This window comes from Paroedura picta, chromosome 5, assembly GCF_049243985.1.
Source record: "Paroedura picta isolate Pp20150507F chromosome 5, Ppicta_v3.0, whole genome shotgun sequence".
NCBI lineage: Eukaryota > Metazoa > Chordata > Lepidosauria > Squamata > Gekkonidae > Paroedura > Paroedura picta.
In genome coordinates, this window is record NC_135373.1 from 15,629,867 (window position 1) to 15,641,911 (window position 12,045).

The following is a 12,045-nucleotide window of genomic DNA, read 5'->3' on the forward strand; positions in this document are numbered from 1 at the left end:
AATAGACCAAGGCAGGTCAGCCATTGTCATGCTTTTAGATCTTTTGGATGCATTTGGTGTGGTCTACCATGAGCTTTTGGTCCATCACCTCGCTGACACAGGGATAGGGGGAACAGCCCTTAAGTGGCTGGCCCCCTATCTTGAGAACAGGTCAGAGGGTTACGGTGGAAGATGAGATGTCCGATCCCTTTGCAATACCGTGCAATGTGCCACAAGGGTAAGGACACTCTCCCACCTTGTTTACCATCTATATACGCTCTCTTGCCCAATTGGTCTAGAATTCTGAAATGGGTTGTCATCAGTAAGCAGATGACACCCAGCTCTATATCCCGATGGTTGGCTGGCCAGATGTCGTCCCCCCCCCGAAACATTTGCCAGTTGTTTGGAAGCAGTAGCTGGATGGGTCAAGAAGAGTTGCCTGAAACTCAACCCCTTGAAAATGGAGGTCCTGTGGCTGGGTCAAAGGGGGCAGGATCAGGAAGTGCGTCTTCTCTGCCTTGATGGGGTGAAATGGACAACTGTGCTGTTTTCTGGCTGTACAAAAAGATTTTGTCAGACTCCTCCAGTATTCTGCCATGCTGCAGGGCACTGCTCTCTGTGGGTATGAATTTGCTGAGAGCCCTGGGATCCTGGGAAACACATCTGGCCTGAACCAGGGCCAGGGCCTTTCTGGTCCTGGCCCCTACCTGGTGAAATGAGTTCCTAGCAGAGCTGAGGGCCCTGACGAGACTGTCTGAACTCCATAGGGCCTGCGAAACGAGCTCTTCTACCAGACGTTCCATTAGGGTTGGGTGGTGATCCTGGGATGTCCCCCCCCCAGTTCCTGTGCACGGTATTAGACTGCACCAGGAACCCTGTGTTATTCCACTGAACTGCCAATCACAGCTGACATCTGGACCAGTCCCAATGGTTCAAATCGTGATAAGGTTTTTAATGTTAAAATGTATATATTGCCATTTTGTCTGATGCTGGGGATTGTTTTAAGGATTATTATTAACTAGTAATCAAGCCCATTGCAGTTCTAAATGCAATGGGCGCTAGCAGTGAGTGTGGGTTTGGGGGGGGAATACCTGCAGTCTTTGGAGGGGGTTTGAAAGGGGAGAAGGGGGAAGGGTAAGGGACACACTCTCAGCCACCCACCCACCCCCTCTCTCAGAACCCCCCCCCCGAGAAGCGGCGCCGCGGTCCTCCCTCACAAGGCCAGTCAGAACCCTAGGTCCACTTACCAACCTTGCGCTGGTCCTGGTTGCTCTCTGCTGGTCTTCGGCCATCGCAGTTCCCAGGGGAAGGCGGGCCGGGCCACCCCCCCACCCGAGGCTCTCTGGAGCCTTCCCCTGGCCTGACGCTGCTTCAGGCCAGCGGCAAAGGAGCAACTGCGAGCCGCGCTGTGCGCGGCTCGCAGTTGCTGGCGGCGGGAATCAGAGGGACCAATCGGCAGGCGCGAAGCGCCTGCTGATTGGTCCCTCTGATTGTCTGTCATGAGGAAGGGTCCAATTTGGACCCTTCCTCATCCCGGACACATCCCGCCCCAGAACCTCTTACTGTCTTATTTAGTCCATGGCGCCGCCCGCGGCACCACGGGCGGTTTACAGACTAGATTTAAATCCCATTTTACAGGAAAATAAAATGGGCGCTAGAAGGGTTTAGCCGTCCCCAGGGGGACTGCTACAGGGTTCTGTGTGGGCGGTGAGGTGTGGTTGCGCAGCAGGGCTGGGGCCAGCACCCCCGCGGGCCGCGCCCGCGCATCGGGAGAGATTCCCTCTCCCTGACCTCCCGCAGTAAGAAGCTACCCGGGCGTTGCCGCGGCGGCCATCTTGGGGCGTCTTGGGAGGCTGGTGAGGCGGCGAAGTCACAAAAGAGGGGAGAAAGCGTTGAAGGTTGGTGGCGAGGCGTGGGTGGGTAGCGTAGGAGTGTTGGCGGCGGTGGTTTGGTGGGGGTGGCGGGTGCGTTGTCTCGGCGTCGATGTTGGCGGCATCCTTCTCCCGGCCGCTAGAGCGGCAGCGCGGCGGCAGCGAGGTGGCGCAGCCGCTCCAGCGGCCGGGAGAAGGCAAAGTTGTGTGGGTGTGCGGGTAGAAAGGAGCAGGGCCCTGCTCCTTTCCCCGCATTGAGGCGGAGGCCTTGGCGGGCAAGGAGGCAATGGGGAGGCGCGCTTTGCGCGCCTCCCCATTGCTTCCTTGGTCCAGGATTGACACTCGGAGGAGCGAATCAGGATCCGCTTTGCGGCTCCTGATTCACTCCTCCAAGTTTTTACCCCGGACAGAGCCCGCCCTAACTCCTCCCCACCAGCCCTTAGCGTTTTATTTAGTCGGTTTAAAGATGATGTGACTTTGTTGTATACTGTTTTCATTCTTTTGTGAACCGTGATGTGCCAGCTTCCTGGGAGTGGTGATATACAAGTTTAAATATAAATACATCCATCCATCCATACATACATACGTGCATAAATTCATAGATACAACTTGGGGACGGAGCCTGGGGAGGACAGTGACCTCAGTAGGGTACAATGCCACAGAGTGGGGCTGGCCAAAATGTGTCTCTCCTGATGTCCATGGGCTACAATTTCCATGAGCTCCTGCCAGTGGGGGCAGGGCATCTCCGGCTCCCTCTTAATTCTAAGCTAGCTAATCTATTTGTTATGTATTATTTGCATAGTCCACTTTTCTGCAACAGAGCCATCATCTACCAGCCTCCAAGTGAGACCAGGGCATCCGGAATTGCAGCTTCTCTCTAGACTGCAAAGATCAGCCCCTCCCCCCTGGAGAAAATGCCTGCTTTGGAGGGTGGACTCTATGCAGGGGTGGCCAAACTGTGGCTCTCCATAGACTACATGGAGAGCCAGTTTGGTGTAGTGGTTAGGAGTGCGGACTTCTAATCTGGCATGCCAGGTTCGATTCTGCGCTCCCCCACATGCAGCCAGCTGGGTGACCTTGGGCTCGCCACGGCACTGATAAAACTGTTCTGACCGGGCAGTGATATCAGGGCTCTCTCAGCCTCACCCACCCCACAGGGTGTCTGTTGTGGGGAGAGGAATGGGAAGGCGACTGTAAGCCGCTTTGAGCCTCCTTCGGGTAGGGAAAAGCGGCATATAAGAACCAACTCTTCTTCTTCTTCTTCTTCTACATCCATAGACTACAATTTCCATGAGCCCCTGCCAGCTGGCACAGTTTGGCCACCCCTGCCCTACAGGGTCTCCATAAATCCGCTGTGACTTAATGGCATGTTATCCCTAGTTCAAAAGCATAAGGTGTCCCCTTTGCCTTTTGGATCTCTAAGCAGCAGCTGCCACAGATCTTAGCATGGCATGGCAGTGCAGAGGTGGCTCTCAGGTTCCCAGTGTTGAGTTTCCCTTCAAAGCATATGAGCAGGTCTAACTTTATTTTTAAAAAGCACGTAGAAACGGTGGCAACAGGCAGGCTGTCCTCTCTCTGCTTCCCCTTCTTGGAAGCTTTCCTAACAGCGAGGGCTGGTTCTTACATCACTGCACATTTTTGTTTTCATTCCCTCCCAGGCCTTGGGAGAGCGGCATCTTGTCTCACCTAAGGCAAACTGAAAAACGACTCGGGGGCTGTAGCAGCAGAAGCAAACATGTTCAATTTGTCCAAAGAACTCTACGAGGTAGGTTCTTCCAGCTCTTAGGAGCCCACCAGAATTTATCTTCCTGCTAGACCAGTGGTTCTCAACCTTCCTAATGCCATGGCCCTTTAATACACTTCCTCATGTTGGTCATGATTGTGTATAAATTGTTTATAAATTGACGGGTGCCTTCAGGAGGAGTGGCAACAGTGGCGGGGCCCCCCCAGCCAAGCTGCTCCACCTGCCACAACCCCTGTGAAAGGATTGTTCGACCCCCACAGGAGTCCCGACCCCCAGGTTGATAACCACTGGTCACCCATTTCTGCTCTTCCACCTCTGAACATGCTGCTATGCAAAAACCTGGGTTGCCAGGCTCCGGGGGATGGGAGGTGGGTCGGTGGGTGGGGGGTTGGAGATCTCCCAGAATTCCAAGTGATCTCTAGATGACAGCGATTGGTTCTCTCTGGAGAGAATGACAGCCTTGGAGGCTGAACATCATGGCATTCTACCCTCCCTAGGCTTCAACCCCAAATCTCCAGGAATTTCTCAACCCAGGGCTGGCAACCATATCCAAAGCTAAGGTTGCCCCCCTTCACTGTACCTCTCGTGCCAGGGAAGACTTGGTCTTCTCAATTGTTTTGTGCCGGTTAAAGATTCAGGAGCCATTTCAGGAATAAAATTTGATCCACCTGCTCCAGAGCAACCTTTGTGTACAGATGGTCTTCCTCAAGTGACTCCCCTTCCTTGTTTGGGAGATATAGAGCAGGGAACACAATTCTGAGCCAAAGCGGGGAAAGGAAGAAGCAGGGAACCCAAATCAAATGGTTTGTCTTCAGGTTGGATAGTTGGCAGCTCCAGGGTCTGCATACAAACAGGGGGAAAACTGTGTCTCGATAAATCTCACAGTAAACAGAAGAATTCTTATGTTCCTACTAGAGGTTAACATTAAACATGAAGAGAAGTTCTTGTATTCAGATTCTTTAATGTCAGCAAAAGAAGACTAGACTCCCAGGTAATGACTAGCTTCAACTTTGTAATACTGATTGTGTGTGACCAAAAAATTCAAGCAGAGCATAAGGTCTATTTATTTAGTTATTTATTTAGTCAGTTATTTTTCTACTTATACCCCACCCCTCCCAGCATGCCAGAAGGTCTTGTCTTTGGTGTTCTACATGATTGAAGGCCCTCTCCTCCCCAATCCCAGTCGTTCCTGGGCTCAACCCATAAATCTCCAGGAATTTCCCATCGCAACCTCACAGGGCTCGTGCCTTTGACTGGCCTCTGCTTCTGAAATTAGGCAAGTAATGACTTTGCTGGTTGTTAACACAAGTGAGGCTGTGGATGGGAGCAAAGCCAGTTCAAAACACTGGCAATGCCTACTAGAGAAGACCAAACCTCTCTTTGTAGCTCAAGGCCTAAGCAGAGCAAAGGCATCTCCAATGGATCCAAGATTATTTGGCCTTAGGGGCGGAGTGAGGGTTTTGATGAACAGCCCTCCAAAATCTAAAGAGTACTACATTCAAGAATTTTGAACTAAGATGTTGACAAGATCTCGTAGAATGTGAAAAACAACAAAATATTTTATTTATGGGGTTATTTGGTTAACCCAGGGGTAGTCAAACTGCGGCCCTCCAGATGTCCATGGACTACAATTCCCAGAAGCCCCTGCCAGCATTCGCTGGCAGGGGCTTCTGGGAATTGTAGTCCATGGACATCTGGAGGGCCGCAGTTTGACTACCCCTGGGTTAACCTAAAGGAGTTTTGCCCAGTCCTAGAAGTGTGATCCTGAATACAATAAATATATCTCCAAAAAAGGATACTGCAAAAAGTAAAAAATGCATTTATTCAAGTAAATCCAGTTCTTCTATGATGTGGCAAAAAGAGTACTTTCTCTATCCCTAATGGCCTGCTTGTGTGTGGGGGTGTGTGGGAGAATTGCCTCTACAGGAGAGGCCTGCAGAGAGAGACTGGAGTCTGTGGAAGGCCATGTGAAGATGGGGAGAGGACAAAGTAAGGGGGGAGGATCCATGGAAGGCCATGCGAATAGAGGGAGGGGACAAAATGAGAGTGAGGAGGGAGCAGAGGGCTGCATCCAGGTTAAGGCAGAGAGGCGTCCTAATCAAGATAATCACACCTATACCCAATTAGAGGAATGTTGCAACCCCTCTCCAATGTCCATGCATGATGAATTGCTCACTCCAACGCCAGTTAATTCTTCAGAGGCCAGTGTAGTGTAGTGGTTAAAGCAGACTTTCTCATCCAGGGTTTCGTGAAACCCTGGGGTTTCTTGATGACCCTGGAAGGGTTTCCTGAGTAGGTGGAATTTAATTAATTTAAATATATTTTTTAAAGTTCTCAATCATTTATCAGGAGATATGACCATATATGGTCATGTCAACCAAATGGCCAATGATGGGCCTGGGGTGGATAGGGAGGAGAGGGGCCCCAGGTGAGTGAGGACACAGCTCTGCTTCCCAAACCTATTCTGCACAATCATGCCACTTCTGGGGTTTCTCAAAGCCTGAAGAATGTTTCAGGGGTTCTCCCACAATTTTGCAGGGCCTGCAAAAGGGAGCTCCTCCACCAGACATTTGCTTGAGGCCGACCAACCAAACAAAATCCACTGGTCCCCCTCTGACACCCTTACACAACTGAATATGACCTACCTAAAGGCTCCATTAAAGTTGCTATGTTGAACAAAATTGAAATCATAGAATCATAGAATCATAGAATCATGGAGTTGGAAGGGGCCATACAGGCCATCTAGTCCAACCCGCTGCTCAACGCAGGATCAGCCCTAAGCATCCTAAAGCATCCAAGAAAAGTGTTTATCCAACCTTTGCTTGAAGACTGCCAGTGAGGGGGAGCTCACCACCTCCTTAGGCAGCCTATTCCACTGCTGAACTACTCTGACTGTGAAAAACTTTTTCCTGATATCTAGCCTATATCGTTGAAGTTTAAACCCATTACTGCGTGTCCTCTCCTCTGCAGCCAGCAGAAACAGCATCCTGCCCTCCTCCAAGTGACAACCTTTCAAATACTTAAAGAGGGCTATCATGTCCCCTCTCAACCTCCTGTTCTCCAGGCTACCAAAGCCTATCCCATGGTCCCAGAAACCAAATCTCTCCTGCCGGCACCAACTACGCAGCCAGTGATTCACCTCCATTATCTTCCTCTCCCGACGCATTCCTCTTCCCTTGACAGCCAAGGTTGAAGAGAATACCACTTGTGCCCCCATTTGCTTGAACTTCCTCCCCAGATCTTGATAGTCTTTTTTAATAGGAGCGATGGTATTCAGGGACATGTCATTCGTTCCCACATGGACCATCACAAATGGGTAGCGATCTGTAGATTTGAGGAGTTTGGGCAAAATTAAACATCTTTAATTTTCGCCTCTGGCAAGCAACACACCTCTCGGGTTAAGGGGTCGGACCCAGCCACATGGCGATCCATTCCTCTTAGCAGGGAGTCTCCAATTACCAGTACTCTCCTTTTTTTTTTCTTCTCAACTCCATTTCCTTCTGTCCCCTTGGCCTCTTCCCTTTGTCTTAGACTTTGTTTTGGGACCTCTTCCCTTGTTGACCCTTGCACCTCCTCTGCAAGGGCCTGAAATCTATTCTGGAGCTCCAAAGGCCCCGAGAACTCTCACCCTTCGCCGTTCAGTCTTTTTCCGAACTGCCTGCAGAGGCTCCCTATTGTGGTCAATCTCCTTATCCTCTTCAGGACTGGTTGTATTCTCTTTATTCCAAGTTGCAGAGCTCTGGACTATGAACTCCTCCCCTTTCTTACTTTGGGTCAGAGTAATAATTCTGTTTTCTAATCCCCTAATCTTTTCCTCCAAAAGTCTTACCAGCTTACACTTGGGGCAGCTGTAGTCCATCTTGTCTTCTGGGAGGAAGGCAATCATGTCACACTCACTGCAGATGATGGGATGAGTGTCCTGGAGGTCCATTGTAATGTCTAGGCAGTGGAAGTACTAGGGAAATATAATCTACTGATATAATCTACTGATTCTAATTGCTCGGCCAAGAACCCCAGGCTAAGGGCCACAGGCCAAGAGCCCTTTGTCTCTCGCCCTTGTTGTCTCGTGCCAAAGGCTCGCGAGCGCAGCCCTTTTTAATCCTCCCAACAATTACCCAGCAATCACCTCACCCAGGCAGAACAATAGCCTCACCTGGTCAGCAGCAACTCTCCCCAGTAGCTCTCTCCACGTGGGGTGGGCTGAGTCCGGGATCAAAACTCCTGGATTGGCCCCTTGGCCCCAGACTGACAAGCAGAGGGGCCAATCGGAAGGCGCAAAGCGTCTTCCGATTGGGCCCTCACAAGGACAGACCAGAGTTCCAGGGCAATCAGGAGGCATTGCTGCCAGTTTGCTCCTGACCACCGCAGGGAGAGGATGTCAGTAGGGCCGCCAAGGGGGATGAGAACAGAGGCTTGGACAGGCTGCGCCAACCCTTTTCGCCCCAAGGCTGTCCTAACTTTCATGTCCAACTGTGAATCGTCTCAGAACACTGACAGAGCTGGCAGGAAGCTGGAGAGTCCTGTGAGTCTGGAAAGTACAGAGAGATCTAAATAAATATTTACAGCCTGAAACTATAAATAGTGAACAAGTAAATGGCTGGAAAGCATGGTAACTGAAATGACATTTTTCAACCTTGGCCTGGCAAATAAAAAAACAGTATAAAAAATCTTACTCAGGTCAAGACTGCTGTGCCCAGAGAGTCTTCCTCTTAGGGTTGCCAGCTTCCATGTGAGGCTCTCTACCCACCTGCCTCACCGGGAATCTGCTACAGGGAGAGGAAGGGAAGACGATTGGAAAATGCTAGGTTGGAAATATTCCTGGAGGTTTGGAGGTGGGACTTCAAAATCATACAATGCCTCAGAGTCAAGCCTTTAAGGAGCCATTTTTGCCTGCAGTTGGGAGGGAGTGGTGCAGGTGTGTCCCTCCTGGGCTATGGGCTATGGCCAGCCCTTACCAGCAGTTGGAACGGGCCATACAGGCCATCTAGTCAAACCCCCTGCTCAACGCAGGATCAGCCCTAAGCATCCTAAAGCATCCAAGAAAAGTGTGTATCCAACCTTTGCTTGAAGATTGCCAGTTAGGGGGAGCTCACCACCTCCTTAGGCAGCCTATTCCACTGCTGAACTACTCTGACTGTGAATTTTTTTTCCTGATAATGCTGAACCATTAACCATTAAAAGTTGATACCGAACCATTAACAATTACCCTTTGGGTACAATGTGAACCAGTTATCGATTCACCTGACTTAGGATCCATACCACATTTTACCAACTTGTCAGCAGGAATATCATGTGGAACCTTATCAAAAGCATTACTGAAATCCAGACAAACTATGTCCACAGTTTACTTCTGATCCAGTAAGGTAGTCACTTTTTCGAAAACAGAGATAGGGTTTGTCTGACATTACTTGTTCCTGCGAAACTTGTGCTGAGTCATAGAAATCACAGCCCCTTTTCCAGCTGCTCAATGATATGTTCCAAAATTTTGCCAACTATAGATGTCAAGCTGATAGGTTGATAGTTACCTGGATCCTCCATAGTTGATATGTTATATGGTATATTATGATTGTTATGATGTTCCTTGTAATTACCCTGTGAGGTTTTATGTAAACCAGTTGTCCACAAACTTTTTATCACCAGGGACCGGTCAACGCTTGACAAGTTTACTGAGGCCGGGGGGGGGGGGGTAGTCTTTTGCTCAGGGATGTCGTCGCTGCTGCCTGGGCCCCTGCTCCACTTGCCTTCCCACCGGCGCCCCTGACTTCCCGCCACCCGCTGGGGGCGCTGCCAGCAGCAGCTGTGCAGTGCCACCTCTAGGGGGAGCCCCAGCCATGGTGACCACTGGAGAGCACCAAAGGTGAGCCAACGGCAGAGTGGCAGGGCAGCCCCTGAGGCAGCAGCCAGGGAGGCGGGCGAGGAGGAGCCGCAGTCTGGTACTGACTGATCCACGGACAGATACTGGTCTCCAGATCGGGGGTTGGGGACTGCTGATGTAAACTGCCCAGAGCCATAAGGAAGGGAGGTATCTTTAACCTGCTCCTAGCGGAACGGATGAAATAATTCGGTAAGGCCACCCAAGGCGGGCCCTGTCCGTGATGAGGAAGGATGCCCATAGGCCCCTTCCTCTGGACTGACAATCGGAGGACCGAATCGGCAGGCGCTTTGTGCCTGCCGATTGGGCCCTCCGATTGTCAGTCCTGCGCCAAGGGACCAATTGCGAGCTTCCCCCCTACCACCTCGCCCGATTGTGCGCCGCCGCCGCCCTTCCAGCCGCGCCCTTCCAGCCACGCTGTCGGTGCCTCCCCGCCCGACCACTCAGAGCCGCCCGCCGTCATCCTCATCCGGCCTCCAGCCGCCTCCAGATTCACACACGGCCAGGGATGGCCGCCCGCCATCATCCTCGTGCCGCCGCCAGCCGCCCGCATGAAGAACGACTCGCCCCGGCCCACACGCCCGGGGCCGGCCCGCCCCGCCACCCACTGTCACTCTACCTGTCGCCACGGCCCGCGAACAGGCTGCCGCCCCCGCAGCCACTCCGCCCACCCGCCTTCGGCCCATCGCCTCCACGGAGACTTCCAGCGTCGCCGACGGCCCCAAAGCCTCAACAGCTGTACCCTCACCTGCCCCATCTCCTCCTCCGCCAACGCAACGGTATGCCATGGGGAGGGTGGACACTGGACGAGCTGCCCCTCGCCTCCCGTCCCTGTCCCGCCACGACCCGTGCGACTCCCTCGCCCCGCTAGCGCCTGCTGCATTCAGCCTGCAGTGGGCTTAATTACTAGTAAAAATATAAAACAAACATGTTGGGACATGCTGGGTTGAAGTGCTGGACTAGGATTTGGGAATTTGTCAGTGGCTTGTTCCTTGTTGAGATTCACCAGTAACTCATGTCTCTCTTGTCCCCAGGATTCCACTGGTTACGATTACATTGACCCCAACACGTATCCATGTCCTCGAAGTGAGGTGGGCAACTTTACTCGCATCTTCAGCCCTATAGTCTTGTCCATGGTCTTTGTGGTAGGCTTGGTCGGCAATGGGCTGGTTGTGATGGTTTTGGGTAGACGTCGGTGCCCTTGGCTCCTGGCTGACTGTTACCTCTTCCAGTTGGCTGTGGCCGATCTCCTTCTGGTGATGTCTCTCCCCTTCTGGGCTACCCAATTCACCTGGGGCTGGATCTTTGGAGAGGGCCTCTGCAAGCTCATGGGGACCCTGACATCCATGAACAGCTATAGCACCATCTTCCTCCTGGCCTGCATCAGCGTGGAACGCTACCTGGCGATCATCTATGGCATGCAGCTGTACCACCGTTGGAAGCTTTTCCATACTTACTTGGCTTCTGCTGTGGTCTGGGGGATCTGCTTGGGCCTCTCGGCTGTGGAGGTGCACTTCCGCACCGTGTCCTTTATCCCTCAGGCAGGACAGTACGTCTGCCATCTTGGCTTCGAGGCCCAAGAAGCTGAATCTTGGCGCCTGGGATTGCGACTCACCTCTTTCTTCCTTGGCTTCCTGTTGCCGCTCCTGGTCATGTTCTTCTGCTATGGCCGAATCTTCATCCGGCTTTGGCATGCCCGTCTGTTCGGCAAGCTGCCGGCCTTGCGCCTGCTGGTGGTAATTTTAGTCCTTTTCGTTGTCTCCTGGGCCCCCTTCCACATCTTCCTCCTCCTGGATACCCTGCACCGGCAACGTCATTTGGGGCGAAATTGTGCCTGGGAAAAGGCACTGGATTATGGACTGCTGTTCACGCAGACCCTGGGTCTGATCCATTGCTGCCTCAACCCTTTGGTGTACGCCTTTGTGGGTGTCAAGTTCCGAAGCGAGCTTTCTAGGCTTTGGCATAGACGGCACAGGAGTGACGGACACCAGCCAAGCATCTCCAACTGGGAGTACAGCCCGCCATCGGGCCACACCACCACCCGAGGCATAGACTACGATTATTCAGTCATGATGTGAGACTTGCAGTGGGGAGCTGGGCCTAAGAAGAACCAACAAGTTCCTCTAAAGAAATAGAATCCCAAGGAGAAATGTCCACATTCTCCAGTTTCAAGTTTGGGATTTTTTTATTAGCCATTTTAACAGAATAGAGGCTGCTCCCTATATTCGATTTTTAAAATCCCATCGTTGTTGATTCCTCACTATAATTTTTCACCCAGCTGTTGCTTTTTTCGTCACCTTGGCAGAAGGACACGGGTGATCCCAGCCAATCAGGGACCACATAATGGACAAGACAATGGCACAACACTTTGTAGCCACTCATACTTGACTATAGATGACATTACCAGAGACAAGCAAGAGCTGTTCCTTTCTTCTTCGACTTGGCATAAGCAAACAGATTATCCCAGCCAATCAGGGACCACCTAGTACACAGGACAGTGGTACAATTCTTCATTCCAGATCATGGAGACAAGAATATGAGATGCATATGCTTTACAGCAAAATAGTTCAGCATTCTTT

At 51.7% G+C, this 12,045-nt stretch overlaps 1 protein-coding gene across 1 annotated transcript; it reads left to right on the plus strand.

Annotated features, from left to right (window-relative positions):
• The first annotated feature begins 3,505 nt into the window (after window positions 1-3,505).
• Window positions 3,506-12,045, plus strand: LOC143838956 (C-X-C chemokine receptor type 3-2-like). The gene is made up of 2 exons (XM_077340846.1): window positions 3,506-3,615; window positions 10,501-12,045. Exons 1-2 carry the CDS (start codon window positions 3,586-3,588, stop codon window positions 11,542-11,544), a joined length of 1,074 nt encoding a protein of 357 aa, XP_077196961.1. The 5' UTR covers window positions 3,506-3,585; the 3' UTR covers window positions 11,545-12,045.

Bases quoted from the DNA above. Each gene is read 5' to 3' on its own strand.
- LOC143838956 (XM_077340846.1), top strand. From the start codon at position 3,586: ATGTTCAATTTGTCCAAAGAACTCTACGAG. The intron at 3,616-10,500 runs GTAGGTTCTTCC...TCTTGTCCCCAG, and splicing joins TGTCCAAAGAACTCTACGAG to GATTCCACTGGTTACGATTA.